This window comes from Chlorocebus sabaeus, chromosome 7, assembly GCF_047675955.1.
Source record: "Chlorocebus sabaeus isolate Y175 chromosome 7, mChlSab1.0.hap1, whole genome shotgun sequence".
In the NCBI taxonomy this organism is placed as follows: Eukaryota; Metazoa; Chordata; class Mammalia; order Primates; family Cercopithecidae; genus Chlorocebus; species Chlorocebus sabaeus.
The window spans coordinates 15,762,137-15,788,503 of NC_132910.1; the positions used below are offsets into that span (position 1 = coordinate 15,762,137).

The 26,367-nt window shown below is 42.8% G+C and overlaps 1 protein-coding gene and 1 long non-coding RNA gene across 5 annotated transcripts in view; one reads left to right on the forward strand and one right to left on the reverse strand.

Moving 5' to 3' along the window:
• LNX1 (ligand of numb-protein X 1) overlaps window positions 1–26,367 on the forward strand; it is a 197,169-nt gene that overhangs the window by 125,295 nt on the left and 45,507 nt on the right. For all 4 annotated transcript variants that reach the window (XM_073017370.1, XM_073017369.1, XM_007998702.3 and 1 more), the window contains 2 exons: window positions 16,733–16,974; window positions 17,483–17,635. In XM_073017370.1, coding sequence (XP_072873471.1) covers window positions 16,733–16,974; window positions 17,483–17,635 — 395 coding nt within the window. The remainder of the gene's footprint in view (window positions 1–16,732; window positions 16,975–17,482; window positions 17,636–26,367) is intronic.
• Window positions 1,147–26,363, reverse strand: LOC140711990 (uncharacterized). Its single transcript, XR_012093346.1, has 4 exons — window positions 25,097–26,363; window positions 24,716–24,809; window positions 23,261–23,389; window positions 1,147–1,428 (listed from the first exon to the last, which is right to left on the reverse strand). It is a non-coding gene; the product is annotated as an uncharacterized lncRNA (long non-coding RNA).

The window sequence follows — 26,367 nt, forward strand, 5'->3', positions numbered from 1 at the left end:
GAGGTGAGTATTAAATGTGATAGATGCTATGTGTGAAATGGTAGTACAGGTCTCAACAAACATCTGTTACCTTAAGTGACACTTTTTCTGCCACCTTCACACCTGGGCCTTTGGTTATTTCTAGGACAGGAAACCTCCATTCTTCATCACTAGCCCTTCAAATCCACTACAGTTTTGACAAGATAATGTCCATAGTGCCATCAAGGTCTTGTGAAAGCTTTCACTCATTTTAGAAGAGAAAAATATATATAATTTAAACCATAGGACCATTTATTATCAAACTGTATCTCCTCAAAACATATTAATACTATTAACAGTCAGACAGCAGTGAACCAAATCTTCTGGTTTTCCAGAAGAGCAAAGACCCTTACCTAAAATGTAAGTTTTATGTCATCCAATTGATGATCAATTTAAGACTAGGCTGACCAGCCAGACTATAATTAAGTGAATAGAAAAGAAAGATGTCTTCTGAATGTAAGTTCTCAGCATCCTAATCAACTTATTCCTTTACTATAAATAACCAAATCCTCTATCACTGCCAGGGGAAGCAGGAAGATAGTGGGACAGTGTGAACGGAGCCTTCATTGAGTATTTTAGGATAAATAGCAAAGTAAAGAGGGCCACTAATTGTTTCAAGTGTCTAAAACTACCTAAATGCAGAGTGATTTCTACAATGCATCTGGGTCTGTCTTCATCTGGAGATGCAAAAACTGTATTTCCAGATTTACCTAAGAAGCAGAAAAATCCCTAGTCTCCTACTAATAGGCCACTATCTGATTTCACATGAGATGTGCATATCATATAAAATCATACAGCTTGAGGCCGGGTGCAGTGACTCATGCATATAATCCTATTACTTTGGGAGGCCAAGGCAGGGGGATCACTTGAGGTCAGGAGTTCGAGACTTACCTGGCCAACATGGCAAAACCTCATCTCTACTAAAAATACAAAAATTAGCTAGGCATGGTGGTCCATGCCTGTAGTCCCAGCTACTCAGGAGGCTGAGGCAGGAGAATTGCCTGAACTCAGGAGGCAGAGGTTGCAGTGAGCTGAGACCACACCACATTACTTCAGCCTGGGTGACCTTGTCTTCAGAATGAGACCTTGTCCCCCCCCCCCCCCAAAAAAAAGCAAAAAAAAAAATCATACAGCTTTAGATAATTATTTTCACAGTTCAAAATAGAACACACTTTATAACAATCCTTAGTCTTTGTCAGGAACATAAACCCATGCCTAGGTTGGTGTCTTCTTGGAAGCTCTCTCGAGGGTCCTGTTCTTCAGTCTAGTTGGAGATCTGTGCAGTTGTTTGTCTGTTTCTGATGTTTAGCAGACCCACTGCCAGAGATTGATTGATCTGAGGTACCTCATAAACTAGATTTTTTTAAATCTTCCCAAATGAGTCTATTGCTCAGCCAAGGTTAAGAACCACTGGATAGGAGAACAAGCATGTTAAAAGATTGATAGCACAATCAACACAAAAACATAAACATACAGAAGTATATATGTCTATGCATAGAAAACGGATTGAAAGAATAAATAAAACACCTTAGCAGCAGTTTTCTCTGGGGGTGTAATTACAGCGTTTTGGTTTGGTTTGGTTTGGTTTTGATTTTGTGTTTTTGAGACAAAACACAAAAGCCTGGGCTCTGTTGCCCAGGCTAGATAATGTTTTCTTTATTTTCCATATTCTAAAAAGTTTCTTCTCTGAACCTCAATTACTTTTGAAATCAGAAAAAGAACAATTCCTATTTGATCCTAATACAAGTAAAGAAGTATTTCAGGAATGTCTGGCTGGGCGCGGTGGCTCAAGCCTGTAATCCCAGCACTTTGGGAGGCCGAAACGGGTGGATCACGAGGTCAGGAGATCGAGACCATCCTGACTAACACAGTGAAACCCCGTCTCTACCAAAAAATACAAAAAACTAGCCGGGCGAGGTGGTGGGTGCCTGTAGTCCCAGCTACTCCGGAGGCTGAGGCAGGAGAATGGCGTGAACCCGGGAGGCGGAGCTTGCAGTGAGCTGAGATCCGGCCACTGCACTCCAGCCTGGGCAACAGAGGAGACTCCTTCCAAAAAAAACACAAGTATTTCATGAATGTCTATTGTGTCATCAACCCTGTATGAACAATGGAGGGTACAAAAGACACGAGACATGGCCTCAGGGAGTTTGTAGTCTAGTCAAACTGGCCCGACCAACATCCATGCAACTCTCTGTGTCAATATGTAATAAAACCCTAAGGTCCCAGCACTAAGCAAGTGTAGACATATTGGACTTGTTTGCCTGTCTGCTTTATTTCTGTGTTGGATTGCTAACTGGCATAGAGTCATAGGAGCACCAAGCCTGGTGCCTTACCTTTGGTAGACTTTAGTAATCACTTCAATATTTGTGGAATAAATGAATGCATTGAGAGGGGAGAGAGCACTATGAAGCATCAGTGGAGAAAGTGAGATGAGAGGCAGGCCTTAGGAAAAATGAGTAGGATTTATTTGAGTGGTGGCCACTCCAGGAGAGAAGACAGACTGGACAAAGACCTGTGGTAGAAATGGGTTTGATGTGAAGAGGGACGGTTTGTCAATGTGTCTGACTGCAAAAAGCCTTGTCTAGCCCAAGAAGCCTTGTCTACCAAACAAAAAGAACTGAGCAGAGTTGGGTGTGGTGGGTGTCGCTGGTAGTCCAGCTAGTTAGGAGATTGAGATGGAAGGATTTCTTGTACCTAGAAATTCAAGATCAGCCTGGGCAACATAGTCTTTACAAAAAAACGAATAAAAAAGTTAGCCAGTTGTGATGGTATATACCTGTAGTCCTAGCTACTCAGGAGACTGAGGAGGGAGGATCCCTTGAGCCCAGGAGGTTGAGGCTGTGGTAAGCTATGATGATGCCACTGCACTCCAGCCTGGAGGACAGAGGAATCCAGCAGAGCAGTAACCAAAGAGTACGCCTGGCCCAAGAGTGATAGAAGAAGAGCTTTCAGTTATCCAATAAGTATTTTAATATAATAGCATTTCCTGCAAACAGGAAAGCATCCACTCTGTTCCCCCTTCATTTGCATAACACAATTTTGGGGAAATATGTTTTATAGAAGGAGTAAGGTTGTTTCTTTTAAACATATTGGGAGGGAAGGGGGAAGTTCATTTAGCAAATACAGAAAATGGCTGGAAAAATAGGATTTTTGTTTCATGTAAAAATATTTGGTATGAGGAACCAGCTGTCTTTGCATGACACATTTCCAAACACAGAGCAAGGAAGAACACAATTTTCCACTGAGTATCATACAGCACATCCAGGAGGGCCTGTGACAACCAGCCCAGAAGGGGCTTGGACAAATTTGGACATATCGTGGTTATCCTGAGAATGCGATGGAATGCACTTTGAGGAATGGAGGAAATGTTTTTAAATGTCTGGGAATGATTTTCACCTTCCGCCACTCCTCCATCTCCATATCAAGCTCTGAAAACCTCTACACAGCCCTTGGGGTTGCAAAGACTTCACAAAAACTCGAGGACTCAAAAAGAGCTCATCACAGGCAGCTGAAAACCTAGGCTGCTTTCAAAACTGATCATAAAACTTCACTGGGCAGTCAGTTCTGACTTCTAGAAACCCTCACCACCACAAAACCCACCCTTTCCAGTTATTCTAAAAACACTTCCTGGTCAGTCCTGAAATAGAAAGCACCATTGATCCATAGCCCGTTTCCCGAAAACGAAAAGATAGACTTTGGTTGTCTCCAAGTGTTTTAAAAGTAAATAGAATAATTTGGGGTTTTTTAATTTTGTTTTTGAGACGGAGTCGCGAACCATTGCCCAGGCTGGAGTGCAGTGGCACAATCTTGGCTCACTGCAGCCTCCGTTTCCCAGGTTCAAGTGATTCTCCTGCCTCAGCCTCCCAAGTAGCTGGGATTATAGGCACTCACCACCGCGCCCGACTAATTTTTGTATTTTTAGTAGAGACAGGGTTTCACCATGTTGGCCAGGCTGGTCTCCAACTCCTGACTTCAAGTGACTGCCCACTTTAGCCTCCCAAAGTGTTGGGATTACAGGCATTAGCCTCTGTGCCCAGCCAAAAGTAAATAGAATAATTTTGAACCAAGAATTGCAGGGACAAAAGTTAACTAAAAAGAACCTGACCTCCACCCCATCACATACACACTCGAATCCATGGACAGATAACAGAAAACTCAAATCATCTGTCACATGGGAATTGCCTGCTCCCCCTCCCCAAAGTATGGAGGAAAAGAACTCAGTGACCCCAAAGATGCCAGAGACTCACAGAATGAATAAATGATTCTGGCGTCTCTGAAGATTTGACCTGGCATGTAGACTGTGCCCAAGCCCTCGACCATCCCTCATTAACTACTGTCAACTCCACATCTGGTTGTGGCTTTGGAATTCTGAGGTGTCACCCCAGGGAACAGCACTGGTATTCATCAGGCACTCCAGGCTATCAGCTCAGCTCTTCCTAAACTAAACAATGGAATCAGTTCTTTCAGTCCCTGGGAAGCCCTGCAATTGCATAAGGTTTGGACCCGCAGGGGTTGCTGTGAGAGACTGTGCTTCAGCAGCAGTGTGGGGGTGACATTCTGGACCCCCATCTTAGCATCAGATGATCACACACTGGGAGGTACCTGAAACCACAAAGCCCCTCAAAACTAGCTTCTGTTTCTACTAAATGTGGAGACAAAATATATGCAAAGGAAAAAGATGCAGTATGTGTCATGGTTATGAGCATTCACAGCTATTGACTTTAAATTCTGTCTCTGTCACTTATAGGGTGACTACCAGCACATCTGGTTTGCCTTAGGCTGACCAATTTTAAAGCTGAAAATCCCACCTCTCAAGAACCCCTCAGCCCTGGGCAAACTGACATTGTTGGTCACCCTGGATGCAAACTGCAAACCTGGGCAAGTGAATCTTTGTATTAAGTTCCCGTGTTTGCAAACTGGGGATAATAATCCTGCCCATCTCATGAGGTTGTTGTGAGGATTAAATGAGTAAAGGGTAGAGTGCTCAGAACAGCCTGACACCTGTTAAGGAGTGTGTAAGTGACTGTGTGCATGTGCAAGTGTGTGTGTGTCAAAGTGTGTCAGATATCTTGACAGACACAGGGCTTAAATCAACAACAAGATCCCACACAAAGCTACTCTTTCAGCTCTTCTGCTTTAATGTTTTGTCAGCTTGCATAAATTACTTCACCTCTTTGAGCTTCATTTTCCCCATCTATATGATGGGCCTAATACCACCAGTGGGGGGATGTTTTAATAAAATAAGTCCTGGTACCATGCCTTGTGATTAAAAACAAAAACAAAAACTGAACAAAACTGAACAGATGATAGCTCAGGTGGTTACTGTTATGACTGCTGTTATTAACAGGAGAGAAAGGGTACCTCCCCACCCAGTGGGGGATGGGTAAGTCGACCTCCTGTTTCCCACCTCAAATGCTATGTGTGTCAGATCATGAATATGCATATATATGAGTGCCTGGACTAAGGTGCTTTCTGTAGAAAACGATGAAATAAATCACCTGGAGGTGGCCGCACACCCAGACAAGATCCTTTTAGGCCTCTTTTTCTACGATGCTTGCTGCCTGTGCTCAGAGCTAATTATTTTTGGAGAGGAAGAGGGGCAGTGAGACAGCCAGCCTGAGGGCATGTGGGGACCACTGCAACCACATCCCCCATACACTGACCTATGAGGCATGTGGCACTGACAAGTGGCCCTGATGACAAGGCAGGACAGAGATCCAGCAGTGTGACGCTCACCGCTTCTGCCTGTCAACTGCAGGCTGAAGATGCCAACCCCATTATGACAGACTCGTTTGCCAGCCTGTGCCATTCATATTCCTCATAGCAGTTACTCAGTAGCTGGCATTTATAGATCTATAAAGAATATAAGGTTATGAAAAACCTGCTTCTAATTTTCCATGCTTTTCCCTACGTCCCATATTGCAGTCGTCCCCCAAATAATCAGCCACCAGGGTGCGTGGCATATTACAGTCCTAAGGTGCACACTTCAATTAAAGTTCTCTCTGCCTTCAGTTTAAATTCTAGCCCTTCCGCTTACCAGCTGTGTGACTTTTGGAAATTTAATCTTTCTGTGCCTTAATGTCTAATCAGTAAAGTGGGGGTATCATACGACCCTCCTCATAGGGTTGATGTGAGGATTGAATGGGTTAATAGGAAGCGTGTAAAACAGTATGTGGTCTCTAGTGAGGGCACTATAAGTGTTGGTTGTAATTATGTTACTATTAATTTGTGAGTGAGATTTGAAGGATAAAAAGATGCAGCCACAGATTCTTTTTTTTTTTTTTGAGATGGAGTCTAGCTCTGTTGCCCAGGCTGGAGTGCAGTGGCCGGATCTCAGCTCACTGCAAGCTCCGCCTCCCGGGTTCACGCCATTCTCCTGCCTCAGCCTCCCGAGTAGCTGGGACTACAGGCGCCCGCCACCTCGCCCAGCTAGTTTTTTGTATTTTTTAGTAGAGACGGGGTTTCACCGTGTTAGCCAGGATGGTCTCGATCTCCTGACCTCGTGATCCGCCCGTCTCGGCCTCCCACAGATTCTTACAGACACTAACTCTGTAGACCAATAGGAAAAACATCGGCATTAAAGGAGAGTCATTAAATGGAAGAATGTCTGCTTCTTCCCTGCCTCCCTCCCACCCTGAAATTGCAACTGTGCAGAGACTGGCCAGTGTGTCTCATGCCTGTTCAGCACCGGGCGATCTATGCCATAGGAACATGTCAGCATCTTTGGTAAACCAAGTCAGTGTGCTTGCTTAGGTTGGGATTGGACCATTTGTCGCCTGAGCAGACGCTACCTTGAGGGCACACCACGCCTCTCCTTGCCCCACCCTGACAAGCCAAGACGGATTCCAGGCGCCCATGATGGTGGCCTGCATTTCACATCGATTTCCAGCTTGTTTTGAATTTTTCCTGTCTGGTGTTCATTAGCAAGTGAAATCAGGGTGGTTGGAAGGAGTAGGGACATTTTCCCAGCAGTTTGGAGGCAGAAGAAGTAATGATGTCAGAAATTCATCCGTCCTCTGGGGCGAGGGCCATTCAGCCTCAAGTTCATACTCGGATCTACACTGACTACCAGACGGTGGACGTGCCCAGCTGATGACCTCTTTTACTTCTCAACTGACATTCACTTCACTTCTGACTACACAAAAATGCTCGTGACTTTTTCCATGTACAGTTTCTGGTAGCTATGTGAGCGGCCATATAATTCAGTGCCAGGCAACATGGGTTTTAACTTAGAGGGAGAGAAAAAGTAATCCAAACAAGGAAGAATGACTTTACCTAATGTCTTTAGGCCAAAGAGCTATTATTTAAAAAGATGCAGGTACGGTGAGTTGAGGTGACATGTAGAACATAATTACCCAAACTGAACTCAGAAAGTTCCTTACAGGAGGTCTGTGCTGACCAGGATGCCTGAGGAATCCTATGAATAGAAGTTGTATTATTGTTAGTTGAGTGTCCTCCAAGTAGCGTGATCAGGACTCAATTAGCAGGGATAGGACCTATTTGAGGGTGGGCTCAGGGAGTGCAAGTGGAACTGTTTTGGAAGGCACTGACTGATGCATTTATTTTTGTCTCACACAGTAAAGATTTATAGTGCTTTTCATTAAAGGAGTCATGAAATAATTAGGTATCATATACTTAAACTATATATCTGCTTTCTTTCAAAAAAAAGGATCAAGGTGGCCCATAACTATTAAAACATATCTAGGCTAACACAATCGGAAGCATAAACAGACTCTAATAAAAGGAGCAAGAAAACAATTCGCTGCTTTTAGAATCTCTCAGGCTCCTTTAGCACACCCAACCACCCCCACCCCGCCAGACCCTGTCCACCAGTGCTCTTTGCATAATGCTGATGATTTAGTGGTGAGCAAGAAAAGCAGGATGTTTGCTCCCATGGAAGCTATCTATATTCTGTTGGGAGAAAACAAACCAACAATATAATTTCCAAAGAGGGTGACTGGCAGGCAGGGGCAGCAGTTCACTTTGGATCGATGGTCAGGGAGTCTCTGCAATGAGCTGACTTCGAGCCCTCTGTTGTCAACTTTGTTCCTCCTGAAACCTCCTCCCCTCTCCTGTCTTGGCATCAGACTTGGCAATGCCCACTTGTCTCTTACCCCCACGGGCATAGTTTAGGCTTACTGAACCCCAGAAGTAGGTAGATGGACTGGCCATCAGGTGTCCTGGGTTTTATCCCCAGCACCGCCACCAACATGCTGCTCCTCTTGGATCTCACTTCAGGTCTGTTCTTTCCCCATTTGTGTCACATAGGACAAAGTCTGCCCTGAATCTACCATTCCTGGCACCTGCCATGCACCTGCATCCTTGGAGCTTTTGAATATACCGTTCATACCTAGTCTGCTAGACCAATGTCACTCATTTTTCTAGACTCAGCTCAGATTTCATCTCTTCTAAGAAGCTTTCTCCAATTACCCCAGGCCCCTTCCTCTGAGCTCTCCTGATACTTGGCTCTTACCTCCCTCTCTCTCTGATAATGTGGCATGTTTTTCTGTTTTCATGAACCAAGTGCATACACTGTCGTTTTCTTTGCATCCACAGTGTCTAACATTATGCCTTGATGTTAGACAATAATTATGCTAGTTACTGGTTACTGAGTTACTATATATTCCAGGTACTGTTCAGCATTTTGCATGATTCTTTTTTTAAAAGAGAGAGATAGGGCGTTGCTCTATTGTCCAGGCTGGAGTGCAGTGGCCCAATCATGGCCTACTGCAGGCTTGAACTTCTGGGCTCAAGCAGTACTCCTGCCTCCGCCTCCTGAGTAGCTGACACTACATGCATGTACCACCATGCCCAGCTAATTTTTTAAATTGTTTTGTAGAATATGGGTCCTGCTATGGGTCTCTAACTCCTAGCTTCAAGTGATCATTCCATCCCAGCCTATCAAAGCTCTGGGATTATAAGTGTGAGCCACCACACTCAGCCTTTTGTGTGAACCTTTAAACCTCATGGTAAATAAACATTGTGCCCATTTTATGTATGAGAAACAAGGCTCAGAGGAATTAAGGAACTTGTCCAGAGTTGCAGAGCCAGTAGAGTTGCCTTCTTAGGAGGCCCTTCCATAAGGCAGACCTAGGATTCACATCCAGATGCTTAAAAAGTGAAAGCATGTGTTTTTTCCTCCATCCTGTGCCATTTTTCTTAGAAGACCCTCCCATGAGTGTTTATTGAAAAATGTATTTCAACATTATGATTAAAAACCCACTGTAACAGCATAAACCATCAAATGAAGGTTATGGTCATTACCCTTCAGTTGTATTACATGCATAATGCTTCTTAAACTCAAAGCAAATAAAATCATATCAAAATTACCAGGGAAATACACAAAAAAAAGATCAATTTCTTAAGTTGGTCTTTCCTTCTTGTCATTTTTTTTTTCGTTGAGCTTAAATTGAAGTGCAAGGAAATGGAAAGGGAAATCATGAGCTTGCTAGGAGAAAAGAGAGACTAGTATTGGTATCACAATCGACCACAAGTAATTATGCATTATCAGGGCGGTGTGAGTGAATCCCACAATTCCCAATGCAGTAATTTCAATCAACAGAACACCAAAAGGGTGATGGTTGCTCAGATCAATTCAAGAAATGTTTACTATGTAGCTCTGTGGCCACAACTTGCTCGCAGCTAACCAGTTAGCCAAGGCAGAGCTGGTATGTCTTGACTGGCTGCAATAAATGATGTGGGACTCCATGAGCCCACACTTCTCAGGCACTAATATGAGGAAGCCATCTCAGTCCTGGAGAGAGAGTTCCTACATTTTCAAAGTTTGGTTCTATTGGTGTAATTGTGGAACTAGATGTTTTTTTCCCCCAAGCAGTTAATTTCCATCTCTCTGTGAAATATCCTTGAATCATAGTTTTCTGGTATAGGAAATATTGCTGCATTTGGATTTAGATTCATTAAATATGTTGTTTGGATAGGGTATTTAGGTTTTAAAATATTGTCCCTCAGTTAAGTAATTTTTAAAATTAAAATGTTTAGCCTAATTGGTCAGTTAAATGTTCTCTTGAGGTCAATATCCCAAAACTCATTAAACATATCGTTCTATGCCTTGTTCATGGTTCAGGGCCCTTAGCTTGAAAAGCCTGAGTACCGAGATGGTGTGATCTTTACACTGAGACCCTATAGTCCAAGGAGGGTACGTTCCCTGGGCAGAAACACAGATGACCTGACTGAGTCATCTGATTAGTGTAGATAGCCAGTTTAGATAATTTACCCTGATACGATTTGACTGTGTCCTCACTCACATCTCATGTTGAATTGTAGCTCCCCTGATTCCCACATGTTATGGGAGGAACCCAGGTGGAGATCACTGAATCATGGTAGTGAATAAGTCTCACAAGATCTGATGGTTTTATAAAGGCGAGTTCCCGCACACAATCCCTCTTGCCTGCCGCCATGTGAGATGTCACTGTCTCCTCCTTGCCTTCCATCATGATTGTGAGGCCTCCCCAGCCAGGTGGGAGTGTGAGTCCATTAAACCTCTTTTTCTTTATAAATTACCCAGTCTTGGGTATGTCTTTATTGGCGTAAAAATGGACTAATACAACCCCATGGTTTAGGAACATGCTCTTTCATTAGCAAAAGTCATTTTTTCACTTAAAAGTAATATACAGAGCACCTTCTATATGCCAGTCATTGTCTTTGGCACTGGAGATGAAACAATTAACAAAGCAGAACCTAAATCTCTGCCCGTTGGAGCTTGCATTCCATAGAGAGAATATAAGCAGGTGTAGGATGTATCAGAAAAGAAGCCGCTGTTTAAATCAGGTGGTCAGAGAAGAGGGATTTTAATCAGAAGCCTGAAGGAGATGCAAGAACAAACTGGATGGGAATCTGGGGAAGGCATATCTGAGGCAGCAGGGGCAGCAGCAAAGTGCAGAGACCCTGAAGAAGTAGGAACATGGTGGGCAAGTTTAAGAACTAGCAGGAGGGCTGTATGAGCAAGGGATGGAGAGGAAGTCAGAAGTCACAACAGACAGAAAATATAGGGCCCTATAGACCGTTGTAAGGACCTTATGCTTTAGTAAAGTGGAGAGCCATTATGAAAAGATCACCATGGCTGCTCTGTTGAGAATAGATGGGCAGGCAACACAGGTGTGGAAGCAAGACCCCTCTTGGGAGACTGTTGGGATAATCCAGGCACTGATGATGGTGGCTTGGACCGGTATGGTGGCAGTGGCCATGATGAAAAGTAGTTGGATTCTGAATATTTCATGCTGGATTGTATTTCAGGTATCTAGAGAAAGAAAGAAATCAAGGATGAGTCTGAGATTTTTGGCCTGAATGACAGATAAGGAGCTATTTAATAACATGGGAACACGTAGGAAGAGCTGGTTTGGCAGGGAGGATGAAACTGTTAAGTTTGAGCTGCCCATTAGACATCTAAGTAATGACATGGAGTGGGCAGTTTGATATGAGTCTAGGGACTAAGGAAGCCATGTAAGGTGAGAAAGCATGGAATCCACAGCCTGGCTTCAGAGTCTAGCTCCACTCTGAACTTGGACAAGGCATTTCTCCCTTCTAGTGTCCATATATTCATCTGTGAAGTTAGGTGGTATAACTTATACAACAAGTGGGAGGCTTAAATGAGACCACATCCTTGAAGCATAATACATTTGAAAAGATCAATAGATAATGAGCTGTCTTCTGCCAGACTGCCTTCTGGGCTGCCATAGATTTGTAGGCAAGAGACCATGATCGATAATATGGATCAGGGAAGGCCCGGAATGTCAGCATACAGAGTTGGGACTCGATCCTGAAGCGATGAGAACATTTCCCTGGGCAGTTTTTGAGTTAAAAACAATTGTTGCTATGGTTAAGATGCAGTGGGGTAGAGGCTGGAGGGCTAGGCCAGGGGCAGAGGGATAGGCCGGGGTTGGTTGCAAAGCCATGGAGATGGGGTGTCAGGAGGACCAGCGCCAGGATTTGGCCATGGAGATGGAGTTAGGGGCTGAGCACACATTACTGAGGCCCATACTCACCTGATTGCTCAGGGAGAGCCCATTTCAGTCTCCCAGTGACCATCTCCTTTCTGGCAGCACAGTCTCCCCGCCTGGCTCCAGCAACCCTACCCTGAGCAAAGTTTCAGAATCACTCATCCCATTCATTGGAGCAGCTAATTCCTAAAACCCAGCTGTTGGCAAGGAGACTCACTTCCCTACAGAGTCCCCTAATCTTGATTCTCTCTGCCTGAAAGAAAGAATACATATATTAGGACTGAGTGTCTCCCTTTCTTATGAAATAATATCTATGGGCCAGCCATTAGTGCTCTCATGAGTGAAAGAAATACAGTTGAAAAATTAGTCTCATTTTTGGACTTGGATCAGAAATGGGGCCAGGGCACATAATTATAGGAAAGCCCCCTTTAGGGGTCATCTCCCCTCTGCATGCACACACACACACACATACAAAAATAGTGGGTAGGGAGGAAGACTGGAGAAAGAGGAGAGGGTAGTGTTGCTTTCTGGGGGACTAAGAAAAGAAAGATGGTTCCCGTCTACTCATGTTGGCAGTTTTTTTTATTACCAGAGATTAGAATGTGCCATCTCTGGAGCTAGAGCTGGCTTGCAGATGTGTTTTGTTTGGACCACACAGTGTTTTTAAGATTTTCGAATGTGTTGCTACCATTTAAAAAATAAAGAGATTTTACATTGAAAACTAGATTTCTGCTTCCATATTTTTCAGGGGCCACTGGGCTAGCCTTTTTAACAGAAAAGGGTGGAGCAGCCACTGTGTCCTTAAGTCGAGCAGCACTGCTCACCATGGTCCCCAATGGCCTTCCTTCCCTCGTTGTCTCACGTGACGAGCATGTGAATTTGCAAGCTCTTGTTTGAAGTCAGATCAGACTGGGCAATTAATGAACCCAAAGTGAGAGTTGACTCAATGTTTGCTAATGCAACAGTGAACCGAGAGAAAGAATTTACAGAAAGTTGGAGAGATCAAAGGGAGGTTGTATGGCTGGATGATGATGATGAGTATCAAGGCTCGCTTTGTGAACAACTCTTATTCTATTCTAAGTGGGTAAGTTCAGCATCAGAAAGGAGCTCTTCACAGGAACCCAGATCATGCTGCCCTGTTGGGTGACCTTTGCAGGGGATACCCTATCAGAACCTCTGTGAATCATGTCTGAGGTCCCTCCTGTGTCTCGTCTCCAACTCTCATTAGCAGTGAACTCAGACTTAGAAGTTTTGCAGGAAGGAGATTCATTTTCTTTTCTTATACCCCCTCCAACCTCAAAAGAGACAAAATTTCTGGCATTGAGTATTAGCATTCTTATATTAAGACAGATTTACCTCTACTCACTTTGACAAAAGAGCTCAGGATCTCCCAAGAAAACTGATTTTTCAGAGTTGCTCATTTGAATGGACAGCACATCCAAAGCTTGTGGTTTGGTTGAAAAGGGGTTTTCTGTGTTCCTTGTATTCATCCTTCAAGTTCATGGCCATCGCCCATCACCACCTGAGAGTACTTAGTGCTCAGAGCAACTGAAAGGAAGCATAAATCCTGCTTGCTTTGAATACAACCCAGGGTTCACCGTATATTCTTGTCCTAGCCAATGCTAATCAGCTTTTCCCCGCTTCTTCCCTCTTTCATGCTTGTAAATCAAGCTGCCCCAGTATTAGTCACCACAAAGAAGATAATTAGTAAGTACAAGCTGCTACCTTCATAGATCACTCTGTCTCTGGTTCAAGCTAAGCCAAGAGACCCGAGAAAGCTAACATTACACAGTATGAGTTGCATTAGTAGAACCTTTATTACTCAAAACCTATGAGTCCGAATACCTAAATCAAGGCTCTGCACCCTCCCACAGCTGTAAGAACAGCTGTGATATGAGACCAAAGGAAAGGCTACTTACCTACTTTATGAGGTTTTTCTTTCCTTGACTCAAACACTTATCTTTAGAACCCCAAGAATTTGAAAGTGCAATGGTTTCTTAATGGCATAATCTTAGGATTCAGATATTTTTAAAATACCTTAACCCTCCATTGATGGGGCAGCAGAGAAAGGTGCCACTTTCTTTTACTAGGACATACTGTGTCCTCCCAACAAAGCCATGGCTTGTGCCTTTGCCAGCCATTTGTCCAACTGGAAAATAATATTACTACTCTGGCAGGGCACATGGTCAAGAGCATTGCTGACTCCTCAGAAAAGACCGTTTCCAGACCAGCTAGGAACTTCCTTTCCATGCACTGCTAATCAAATACTGCCAGCCTGCCTGGAAGTGTTTCATTCAAGTATTTGTTACTCTGGAGCTGCTCAAATGCAAGTTGGCTTTTATTTTTTCCATCACACAGTATTTCACCAATTTTTGAGTTTCCCAGATCAACCTCTTCACTATTTTTAAGCATAACTATTTCAAGCCAATGCAGCTAATCAGTACAGTAAAACCTCACGAATTCAAGCCAAGAGATTGAACTCTTCCAGCTGAGGACAAGCACTAGCAGTGTAAGTTGGAGGCCTGTTTTCTCATCTGGAAGATGAGGACATACGGTCGTATAACCAAACTCCTTTTCTACTAATATTAAAACCACATTTCATCTAATCTAAGATGCCACTGACTATGAGATATCATGTTCATATAACAGCAAAGAAGATGACATTCTAAAATGTGCCATTAGTTAAATAATCCCCAAACACCAAAGATATCCCCATGATGTATAGATTGGTGACACTAGACTCTTGTGGCTTTGAAATCCATTCAGATGAATTTGGCAGCTTCTCCTGCCCTTGGTTGTGTTGCTTGGCACGAAACAGGCAATCCTTTTTGAATGTTCTCAATAACAAAATGTAACACCACTTTTAATTCCCTTGGGTGCATCTTTCTTTCTAAGCATATACAACTTTTGCTTATCCCTTTGCAAGAAAACATGGAATTATGATTTTGCTTCTAACAATGAATATGTACTTCTAACAATGAATATCCAATTGTTCGGTTTTTGAGGTTTTCTATAACTTTTCGTTTTAGTACTGAATCATTACATTCAAATGGCAATTACACTCAATGGTGTAATACCAAGCGTGTAGGCAACTCAATGGACGTGATAAGGGGTACCCATGTGACTAGGTTTGCCATGCTGGGATGGTGGCATCTGCATCATGAGTGCCACCTGGCAATAGAAACTTCACAATCCCATCAATCACACATGCATCCTGATTTTAGACATGTTAAAGCATGAAAAGAGCATCTTAGGATGGATCAAATATGGAAATAGCTACAGTCTCACAAGAACTGATTGTACTCATGTGGATACCATGACGACTTTAATGAATTCGCATTCTAGTACTTTTGGCAAAAAGCACTAAACCCCTAATAAGACTTAATGTCAATCAAACCTCACAGCAATCCAGAAGGTATATGCAAATTGGGAATTTTAGCCAGCTAAATAAAATTTCCCCAGATCACCCAGCTAAGTAAATTTCAGAGCAAGGATTTGGATCTAGACAATAGGACCTTCCATCCTGCCATTTCTGTGACTCTATGGGCAGTACAAATCATGTGTGCGTATCACTGTAGACTGACCTTGGATTTCATCTACTTTCAAAAACATGAAGCATCCCTAAAGTAGGATCTCAAAGGGCTATTTAAAATAGTTCAATCATATAGGATTTTGTGTAATGAATTGATAATAATTTATAATTAACACATCCATTATATGTAAATGGACACTTCTTAAAGGGGCTCATGATGTGATTTCTGCCTTCACAACTACGGAAACTGGAGTGGCTACCTGTAGCTACCCTCCCGACAGTGCAGTGAGATAGTTAAATCACCATTTCCTGATCAAAACCTAGCCTGTGCGCTGCAATGACTTGCCCAGTGGCAGTGTTCATGTTCATGGCAAAATATGGACCTAGATCAGCTCAAACCCTGGTCTCCTGAGCCTCAAGAATGTTCTTTTTCAACTGCTCTCTATTGCACCAATAACTTGCCTTTCTCACAAAGTTTGGTTTTTGTGGAATTTTTTGGATATTTTTTATAGCATGGACAGTGAATGGGTAGAGACAAATATGTTTTTGCTAAAATCCACAAAAGCTGTTTTACTCTCTTAATGCTAGACAACATGGCGATGAATGACACTTTTCAGATCATGGGAGCCCCCAGCACCAGGGAGGCCCTCCCAGACCAGCCCAGAGAAAGAGAATGGAAGCCACCAAGCTGCCACTAGAGGATAGCAATGCTGAACTCACTCCTGTGGCTTTGTGGTGAGGGTGATTCTCTTTCCATCGACAGTTAAATATGGAATCTGGGAGGAGCTTTATATTTACGTTCAGTGCTGTGGGAACAAAATCCAAAAGAAATGAGTGAGAGTGTGACTAAGGGCTTTCATGGTCAAAATAAACACCAGCAAGCAGGAATTACCAAACAGTTGAACATTGCCAGCCTCAAAGCCTGGTCATGTAGACACCATGGCAACCTGAATAAATTTGCATTCCAGGAGCCAATGTAGAGATTGCTTTAAGAGAATGCAGTGGGCATCTTTTAAAAACATCTCAAATTATTTATTCACTTGGTTGGCAAATGTATATTGAGTACCAACATGTGAAAAGGGAAGAGAGAATATAGGGGAAGGCAAATCAAATTCCAAGTTCAACAAGCCTATTATACATTCTTCAATTGTGTTTGAAGAGGTCTGACTGAGGAATGGCAGCAGAGCCAATGCTCTTCTTCACCTCCCCACTGGTTCTGTTACAGCTGTAAAGGTGCCTCCCACTACGGCCTGACCAAAGACAGGAAGAGGCGCTCACAAGATGGCTGTCCAGATGGCTGTGCAAGCCTCACAGCCATGGCTCCCTCCCCAGAGGTTTCTGCAGCTGCCACCATCTCCTTAATGACAGATGAGCCTGGCCTAGACAACCCTGCCTACGTGTCCTCGGCGGAGGACGGGCAGCCAGCAGTCAGCCCAGTGGACTCTGGACGGAGCAACCGAACTAGGGGTGAGTCAAATGGGTGGTTGTCCAGGATTGGGGTCCTTGGCTTGGGATTGCTCTCTGTGGAATACTTACTGTGGAAAGTTCTAGAAATGTTTTTTAAGGGGAAATCATTCTGGCAGTTTTGGCAGGAACCCAATGTCCAATTCTCCAAAGTGAAATGAAACCACAAGTACCTCCGATCATTAAACTGTGTGTAATCTGACTTGGTGAAAGGGGCTGAAACTAGACCTAATGATTCATCACTCCTGCAGTGTCAGTAATTTTTCAGCCATACTATTCAAGAAAAGTGCTATTGTATTCAGTTCAGCCCAGAAACAGAAAAGAAAAGCAGAGCACGACATACATATTTCACTGTAGAAAACTTAGAAAATACAGGTAAGCAAATTCTACAATCCTACCACCTAGAGGTAGTCACTGTTAATGTCTTATTATATATATTTTATCAGATATGTACATAAATGATGATTTCTATTAAATCATAACTACTGTTCCTCTTGTTGCTTTTCCTCAGCACGGCCCTTTGAGAGATCCACTATTAGAAGCAGATCTTTTAAAAAAATAAATCGAGCTTTGAGTGTTCTTCGAAGGACAAAGAGCGGGAGTGCGGTTGCTAACCACGCTGACCAGGGCAGGGAAAATTCTGAAAACACCACTGCCCCTGAAGGTAAATGACCTCCCCACAAGGCAGGGTGGACATGGGCTAGGCTTCCAGGGGGACTTCAGGGATGATGCAATCTGATCACCATCCACCTTCTGTGACCCCTCTCTTCCCGAGGGTATACAATGTTTTTTACTTTGATTAGCCTGCTTCTCACATAAGTAGCTAAAGGCAGAAAGTATTATCATCTTTTTACATAGATTGAAGAAAAAGTGTTGAAACCCTTACCTTCAGGTGCTAGTGCCATTATGCATTTGAAGAAGAAGAATTATAGTTAAAGAGTGAAAAACATTTAAAACAATGACTGGCACATACAATAAATGCAATATATATATTTGCTCTCCTTACTCTTTCAACTACATGTGAGGTGTGGTGCTGAGTGTTTTACATGCATTTTTGTCATTTAAGCCTCACAACAACCCCATACTCCGTGTGTATGTGTGTGTGCGTGTGTGTGTGTGTGTTTTGAGACAGAGTCTTACTCTTGTCGCCCAGGCTGGAGTGCAACGGTGCAACCTCTGCCTCCTGGTTTCAAGCGATTCTCCTGCTTCAGCCTCCCAAGTAGGTGGGATTACAGGCACCTGCCAAAACAGCCAGCTATTTTTTTGTATTTTTTAGTAGAAACGGGGTTTATGCATGTTGGTCAGACTGGTCTTGAACTCCTGACCTCAGTTGATCCACCCACCTCGGCCTCTCAAAGTGCTGGGATTACAGGCATGAGCCACCGCACCCGGCGCTACTATTCCTGTTTTACAGATGAGGAAACTGTGGCACAGAGAGGCTCCTTAGGTTGTTCCAAATTACCTTGCTAAACTTTGAATCCAGGTAACATGGCTGTAGAATTCATGCAAAGCAAGCTGTTGAGTCTTAGATCCCATATGTTTTCTCCAATATAAATGGAGCTGAGGAAATACCCTCCTACTGTCTTTGCTTTTTATGTTAGAACTTTAGAGTAGTAATAATAACATTTTTTAAAAATTGAGCTCTTTCTGTATGCACATAGTGTTTTCAGTCATTTAGCTGTGACAATAATGTTAAGGGGATAGGACTCTCATTCCCATTTTATAGATGGGAAAACGGAGACCCAGAGGGATTAGGTAATTAGTCCAGTCACCCGGCTAGAAAATGGCAGAACCAAGATTTTAACTCAGGTCCTCTCATTCCAGAGCCTACTCTCTTAGCTCCTGGGTTATACTGCCCTCTACTTTTGGGAGTTGGGAGGCAGAGCCCGAACCACTGTATGTATTATGCCCTCAAAATTCGTGAGCAGCCTTATCAGACCTTTTCTTGTATACTTATTCATGATTGCCTCTCACCCTGTACATACATGCTGCATGCTCTAAGAGCTCTCAGCTGATTACAGTCCTGTAAATGCTGTATGTCTTTCTCTCGCCTCCCTTCTATTGTCCAGCCTGCACTCCCACTCTCCTTTCAGCTGGCATTGACATTCCTTCTTTCAGGTTTAGTGTAAGCCTTTGCCTCCTCCTGGAAACCTCACTGACTCCTTCAGCCCTCTTTTTAGGTGTTTTTGAGGCACCTGTAGCAGTGATTATCATATTTCATGTAACCGTACCTCAAAGTGTAGGGATTATTTTTCTGAGTCCTTGTTTTAAGGCCTAGTACAGTGTCTGGCACATAAGTGTCCACTAAATGTCTGTGCAATGACTAAATGAAAAGATTAGAACTTCCTTTCCACCAGTCTCTTCCTCTTATTAAAGACTCCTCAATTCCACTCCATGTAAAGTTCTCTAGTGCTTGGGCCAGGCGTGGTGGCTTACTCCTTAATACCAGCACTTTGGGAGGCTGAGGCAGCCATATCACCTGAGGGTGGGAGTTTGAGACCAGCCTGGACAACATAGTGAAACCCCATCTCTATTAAAAATACAAAAATTAGCCAGGGTGTGGTGATGGGCACCTGTAATTCCAGCTACTTGGGAGGCTGAGGCTGCAGTGAGCTGAGATTGTGTCACTGCACTCCAGCCTGGGTGACTCCATCTCAAAAAAAAAAAAAAAAGTTATCTTGAAAAAGATATATTTGCATATTTATTACAAAAACTTTTATAAAAGAGATTATTATATGTAAGGCACCAGCCTAGGTGCTGTCTTTTTATATAAAGAATATAAAATGTAGTTCCTGGCATCAGGGGGTTTATTCAAGACTAAAAGAAAATAAAAGCATACCTCATTTTTATTTTTACAAATTGAAAGCTTGTGGTCACCCTATAGCGAACAAGTCTGTTGGCTCCATTTTTCCGAAAGCATGTGCTCACTTCATGTCTCTGTGTCACATTTTGGTAATTCTTGAAGCATCTCAAACTTTTTCATTATTATTATATGTGTTATGGTGATAGGTGATCAGTGATCTTTGGCGTTACTATTGTAATTGTTCTAGCTTGCAATGAACCACGCCCTTATGGGTCAGTAAATTTACTAATTGTGTGTTCTGACTGCTTCACTGGCCATTTCCCCATGTCTCTCTTCTTGGGCCTCCCTATTCCCTGATACGTAACAGTATTGAAATGAAGCCAATTAGTAACCATATGATAGCTTTTGAGTATTCAAGTGAAAGGAAGAGCCACATGTCTCTCACTTTAAATCAAAAACTAGAAACGAACCTTAGTAAGGAAGGCATATTGAAAGCTAAGGTAGGCTTAAAGCTAGGTCTCTTGTACCAAACAGCCTAGTTATTAATGCAAAGGAAAAGTTCTTGAAGGAAATTAAAAGTGCTACTTCCAGTGAACACATGACTAACAAAGCAAAACAGCCTTATTGCTGATAATGGAGAAAGTTTGAGTGAACTGGATAGAAGAACAAAATAGCCACAATATTCCCTTAAACCAAAGCCTAATCCAAAGGAAGGCCCTAACTCTCTTTGATTCTGTGAAGGCTGAGAGAGGTGAAGAAGCTAAAGGAGAAAAGTTGGAAGCTAGCAGAGATTGGTTAATGAGGTTTAAGGAAAGAAGCCATCTCCATAACATAACAGTGCAAGGTAAAGCAGCAAATCCTGATTATAGGGAAGCAGCAAATGCTGATTGTAACAAAGCAGCAAATGCTGATGTTAGAAGCTGCAGCAGGTTATCCAGAAGATCTTGCTAAGATCATTGAAGGTGGCTTCACTAAGCAGATTTTCTTTTTTTCTTCTTTTTTTTTTTTTTTTTGAGATGGAGTCTCGCTCGCTCTGTAGCCCAGGCTGGAGTGCAATGGCATGATCTCGGCTCACTGCAACCACTGCCTCCTGGGTTCAAGTGATTCTCCTGTCTCAGCCTCCCAAGTAGCTGAGATTACAGGCTACTTGGATCTCATGTCCAGCTAATTTTTTGTATTTTTAGTAGAGACAGGGTTTCGCCATGTTGGCCAGGCTGGTCTTGAACTCCTGACCTCAGGTGATCCACCGGCCTTGGCCTCCCAAAGTGCTAGGATTACAGACATGAGCCACCACACTCAACCAACAGATTTTCAATGTAGATGATACAGCCTTATATTGGGAGAATATGCTATCTAGGACTTTCTTAACTAGAGAGAAGTCAATGCCTAGCTTCAAAGGACAGGCTGACTCTCGTGTTCAGGGCTAATACAGCTGGTGACTTTAAGGTGGAGTCCAGTGCTTATTTATCATTTCAAAACTCCTAGGGCCCTTAAGAATTATGCTAAATCTATTCTACCTGTGCTCTATCCACGGAACAACAAAGCCTGATGGCAGCACATCTTTTTACAGCATGGTTTACTCGATATTTTAATTCCACTGTTGAGGCCTACTGCTCAGAAAGAAAGATTCCTTTCAAAATATTGCTACTCATTGATAATGCATCCTGGTTACTAACCCAAGTACTTCAATGGAGACGTACAAGAGTAATGTTGTTTTCATGCCTGCTAACACAATATCCATTCTGCAGCCCATGGATCAAAGAGTAATTTCTACTTTTTTTTTTTTTAAAGACAGAGTCTCACTCTGTTGCCCAGGCTAGAGTGCAGTGGTGTGATCTCAGTTCACTGCAAGCTCCACCTCCCAGGTTCACACCATTCTCCCGCCTCAGCCTCCTGAGAGGCTGGGACTACAGGCACCTGCCACCACGCCCAGCTAATTTTTTTGTATTTTTAGCAGAGATGAAGTTTCACCGTGTTAGCCAGGACAGTCTCGATCTCCTGGCCTTGTGATCTGCCTGCCTCGGCCTCCCAAAGTGCTGGGATTACAGGCGTGAGCCACCACGCCTGGCCAGTAATTTCTACTTTTAAGTCTCATTATTTAAGAAATACATTTTGAAAGGCTATAGCTGCCATAGATAGTGATTCCTCTGATGGATCTGGGCAAGGAAAATTGAAATCCTGGAAAGGATTCACCCTTCTACATGCCATTAAGAACATTAGTGATTCATGGGAGAGGGTCAAAATATCAGCATTAACAGGAGATTGGAGGAAGTTGATTCTAATTCTCATGGATGACTTTCCGGGGTTCAAGACTTCAGTGGAGAAAAGTAACTATAGATGTGGTGGAAATAGCAAGAGAACTAGAATTGGAAGTGGAGCTTGAAGATATGACCAAATTCCGGGAGGCTGAGGCAGGAGAATGACATGAACCCAGGAGGTGGAGCTTGCAGTGAGCTGAGATCACGCCACTGCACTCCAGCCCGGGCAACAGAGCAAGACTCAGTCTCAAAAAAAAAAAAAAAAAAAAAAAAAAAAGATATGACCAAATTGTTGCAATCTCATAATGAAACTTGAACAAGTGTAGAGTTGCTTCTTATGGATGAGCAAAGAAAGTGGTTTCTTGAGATGGAAACTACTGCTGAAGATGCTGTGAACATTGTTGAAACTACAAGAAAGGATTGGGAATATTACATAAACATAGTTGATAAAACAGCAAGGTTAGTAGAGAATTGACTCCAATTTTGAAAGAAGTTCTACTGAAGTTCAAATGCTATCAAACAGCACTGCATTCTACAGAGAATCTGCATAAAAATCTTTCACGAGAGTCAGCTGATGTGGCAAACTTCATGGTCATCTTATTTTAAGAAATTGCCAAAGCCACTCCCAACTTTCAGCAACCACCATTGTGATCAGTCAGCAGCCATCAACATCAAGGCAAAACCCTCTACCAGGAAAAGATTACAACTGAAGGCTCAGATGATCATTAAACAGCATGTTTTAGCAATAAAGTATTTTTAAATTGAGGTATGTACATTTTTAAAAATATGCTATTGTATACTTGATAGACTACAGTGTAAACATAACTCTTATAACCACAGAGAAACCAAAAGACTCACTTTATTATGGCAGTCTGGAACCAAACCCACAATATCTCAGAGGTATGCCTGTACTATGAAGAATGAGGTATAAATTAATGACCATAGCAGCCATAGGGGACAGTGTAATCCATGTTTAAGGAATGGCTTATGACTTGGATGGATGTTGGGATGCTGTGTGTTGGAAAATGCATTCAAGTAGCTTAGCTGAATGCCAGCATAAACTCAGTAAATAATTATTATTATATCCTTTAGTCCTTGAGTGAGGACATAATACTGAATAAATTATTTTCTTTCCAGACCAATACAGGAGATGAGGTGAAGGTCAGATCATAGTGTGTCCTGATGATTATTTAGGAGTCTGTACTTGATTTGGGGGCAGTGAACACACCTGGGAGCTCTTGTGTAGAGTTATTGCAAGATTGGAGCCATGTTTCCAGAAGACAGAGATAGCAGCCACGTTCCATACGTAGGCAGGCTGGAGTGGGAGAGATTGGATTTCCTCAAACACACTAAGAAGCTGTAACTCCAGAATGGAGTGAGGTGTTAAGACTCAGCTAGGTTGGTATCAATGTCGTCACAGAATTTGTGAGGCAACAATGCTTTCAAAAATGGTCAGAGGACCTCATTGCTTCAGCAACCTACAGTTGGCCTCCTGGCATGGCGTATCCATTCTTTTAACATCAGTAAAGGGACTGGCACCACTGTTTATCAACTGTGTGACCCTGGCTGGGTTGCTTAATGCTCTAAGCTTCAGCATTTCTTCATCTGAAAAGACAGAGATGGGTCTGGGCATGGTGGCTTACACCTGGAATCCTAGCACTTGGAGGCCAAGGCAAGAGGATCCCTGAGACCAGCCTGGGCAACATAGTGAGACTTTGTCTCCACAAAAAATGAAATTAATGGGACGTGGTAGCACACACCTGTACTCCCAGCTTCTTGGGCTGAGGTGGGAGGATTGCCTGAGCCCATGAGGTCAAGGCTGCTTTGAGCCAAGATTGTACCACTATACTCCAGCCTGGGTGACAGAGTGAGACCCTGTCTCTCAAAAAAAAAAAAAAAAAAAAAAGATAATTATCATCTATTTCATAGGGTTATTGTGAAGACTAAACAAAAAATGCATCCAAATACCTTAACTCAATGTCAGCATATAACAAACTCTCAGCTAATAAGATTATATCCTTTAGTCCTTGAGTTAGGATATAATATTGAGCAAATTCTTTTCTTTCCAGACCAACACAAGTTTTGCAGCTTAAAAATTCCTTTGTCTCTTTAAGGTCACTAGGATCTCATTGGTGTTGCTCTAATATCATTTACAAGTGTGAATGGTATGTCCTTTCAAGCTATCATATCAAAAATTCTCTAGAGGTTTAGGTTTGGTAGTATGGTTTTTGTAAATCTGTTTGAAAAGATGGTAACAAAGGAAGGGGCATGAGGGAGGGAAAATTGGCTTTTGTGATTATTTCCAAATCTTTCTTTGCTCAGAATGAATTTTTTTTCCATTCCCTTGTTATACCAGACATGCTCTAGCAAGTGCCTGTGATATGGTTACTTAATGTAACCAAGGTAGTTTAAACATTAATTGAACTCAATCACCCGAGTACTGGTAGTACCAGGAACTGACTGATGAAGCCAGCTACCCCTGCCTTATGCAGTCACTTCAGTTCAATCAGTATAGAGATTAAGGACCCACATTTGCAACATCTCGGGTTTCCTCTACCTACTAAGTTACTTTGCTCTAACATACTTAGAAATAATTTTAATTCTTTATTGTTCTTAGAGAATTGAGTACTCATTAATTCATTAGGGAAAATGGACTAAGGTCACAGATTTTGCAAATGTTCACAAGGAACAGACTATCCAGAAGCAGGCCTGCCTTGTGAGATCTTTCCAGATGCCATAACGAAAGGAGACTCTTAAGGAGAGGCAGCTGTCAGCACCTACAGAAGACACAAACATCTCAGCCCTTACCATTGAAACTTGAGCCTTTAGTCACTTGGAGGAGCTAGTTTTTCCACCAGGCTAGGTGTGGCTTGTTCCCACCACTTGTTGGTGTCCCCTCTGAACACTTCTATTCAAACTGAAGTGAAGAAAAACAATGCCAGTCGGTGCTGCTGAGTCGTAGGTCCATAGAGCAAGTCCCTCGTGGGCTCCGGCCTGGCTGTGAATCCCTGGTTCCTGGGATACCTGGCAGAGAGTACCGGTCACCAGAGCTCTGGGTTCTGACCTGGCTCTCAGGGCCACCTAACTTTGGGATGTCCAGTCAGTTGCTTCACTCCCCTTCTCTCAGCCTTAAACCTCCTCACTTGTAGGGTTTGACTGTCACTGTCAAGCAGCAGAACAATTAGAGCAGCTGTTTTCTGTGTTGTCACAGTGGGATGAGAGATGAGCAGAGAGCTAGGAGAGATTTCTTGGGGAAAGCAGATTCATCAGTTTAAAAATACAGTTTGAAAACACCAGCCTAGATGATCTTTGAATCTCCTTGCTCTGAATTCAGTGATTTCAGGCAAACCAGGGATGAACCGCCCAAGGCCACCAACTAGGCCTTGGCCTCTTCTTGATCATGAATCAGGCCTCTTCCATTTGTTGACAACAATGTCTGGTAGAAAGAAATGATGTTCCCCCAAGCCTGAAAAGCCGAATCTTTAAGGAAGAAATTTTCAAAATTATCTGAGAGGGCAAAATGGCAGATGGGTTCTGTTTTTTACCTCTCAATAAGCAAGTGATAAAACTGTAATTCATTCCATTAAAAATCGTTCATTCACTTCTATCAATTCAATAAACTTCAGCTAGAGGCCCCTGCATGCAGAGATACGTGTAGAGAACCATGGAACAGCCAGAGGTTGTGCCCTCAGGTTTTATGGACATGATATGAGGTATATAAGAAATGAGTATAAGCTGGGCGTGGTGGCTCACACCTGTAATCCCAGCACTTTGAGAGGCTGAGGTGGGTGGATCACCTGAGCTCAGGAGTTCAGGACTGGCCTGGACAACATGACAAAACCCTGTCTCTACAAAAAATACCAAAATTTGCCAGGAATGGTGGCATGTGCCTGTAGTCTTAGCTACTTGTTAGGCTGAGGTGGGAAGATCACTTGAGCTCAGGAGGCAGAGGTTGTAGTGAGACACTGCACTCCAACCTAAGCAACAGAGTGAGACCCTGTCTCAAAAAAAAAAAAAAAAAAAAGGTAAAAATAACCATAAAGGATTGAGTGCTGTGAGAAATAGCTAGAAAGCTTTATAGGAAATGGACTGTTTAGAGCAAGAGAAGGAGGAATCAGGGTAGAGTTTAATTGGAAGGGCCTTGAAGGAAAAATTGGGTTTAAGCTTGGGATGAAAAACATTCCAAGCAAAGAAACTTGCACTGGCACAGAGGCAGGAAAATGGAAAACATGTATGAGGAAAAATGAATAGTTTAGTTTGGCTGACACTGAAGTTTGGCAAGAAGAGTAGTTGGAAAGGTCCATTGGGTGGGTGTCTTAAATAAACACTCTTTGT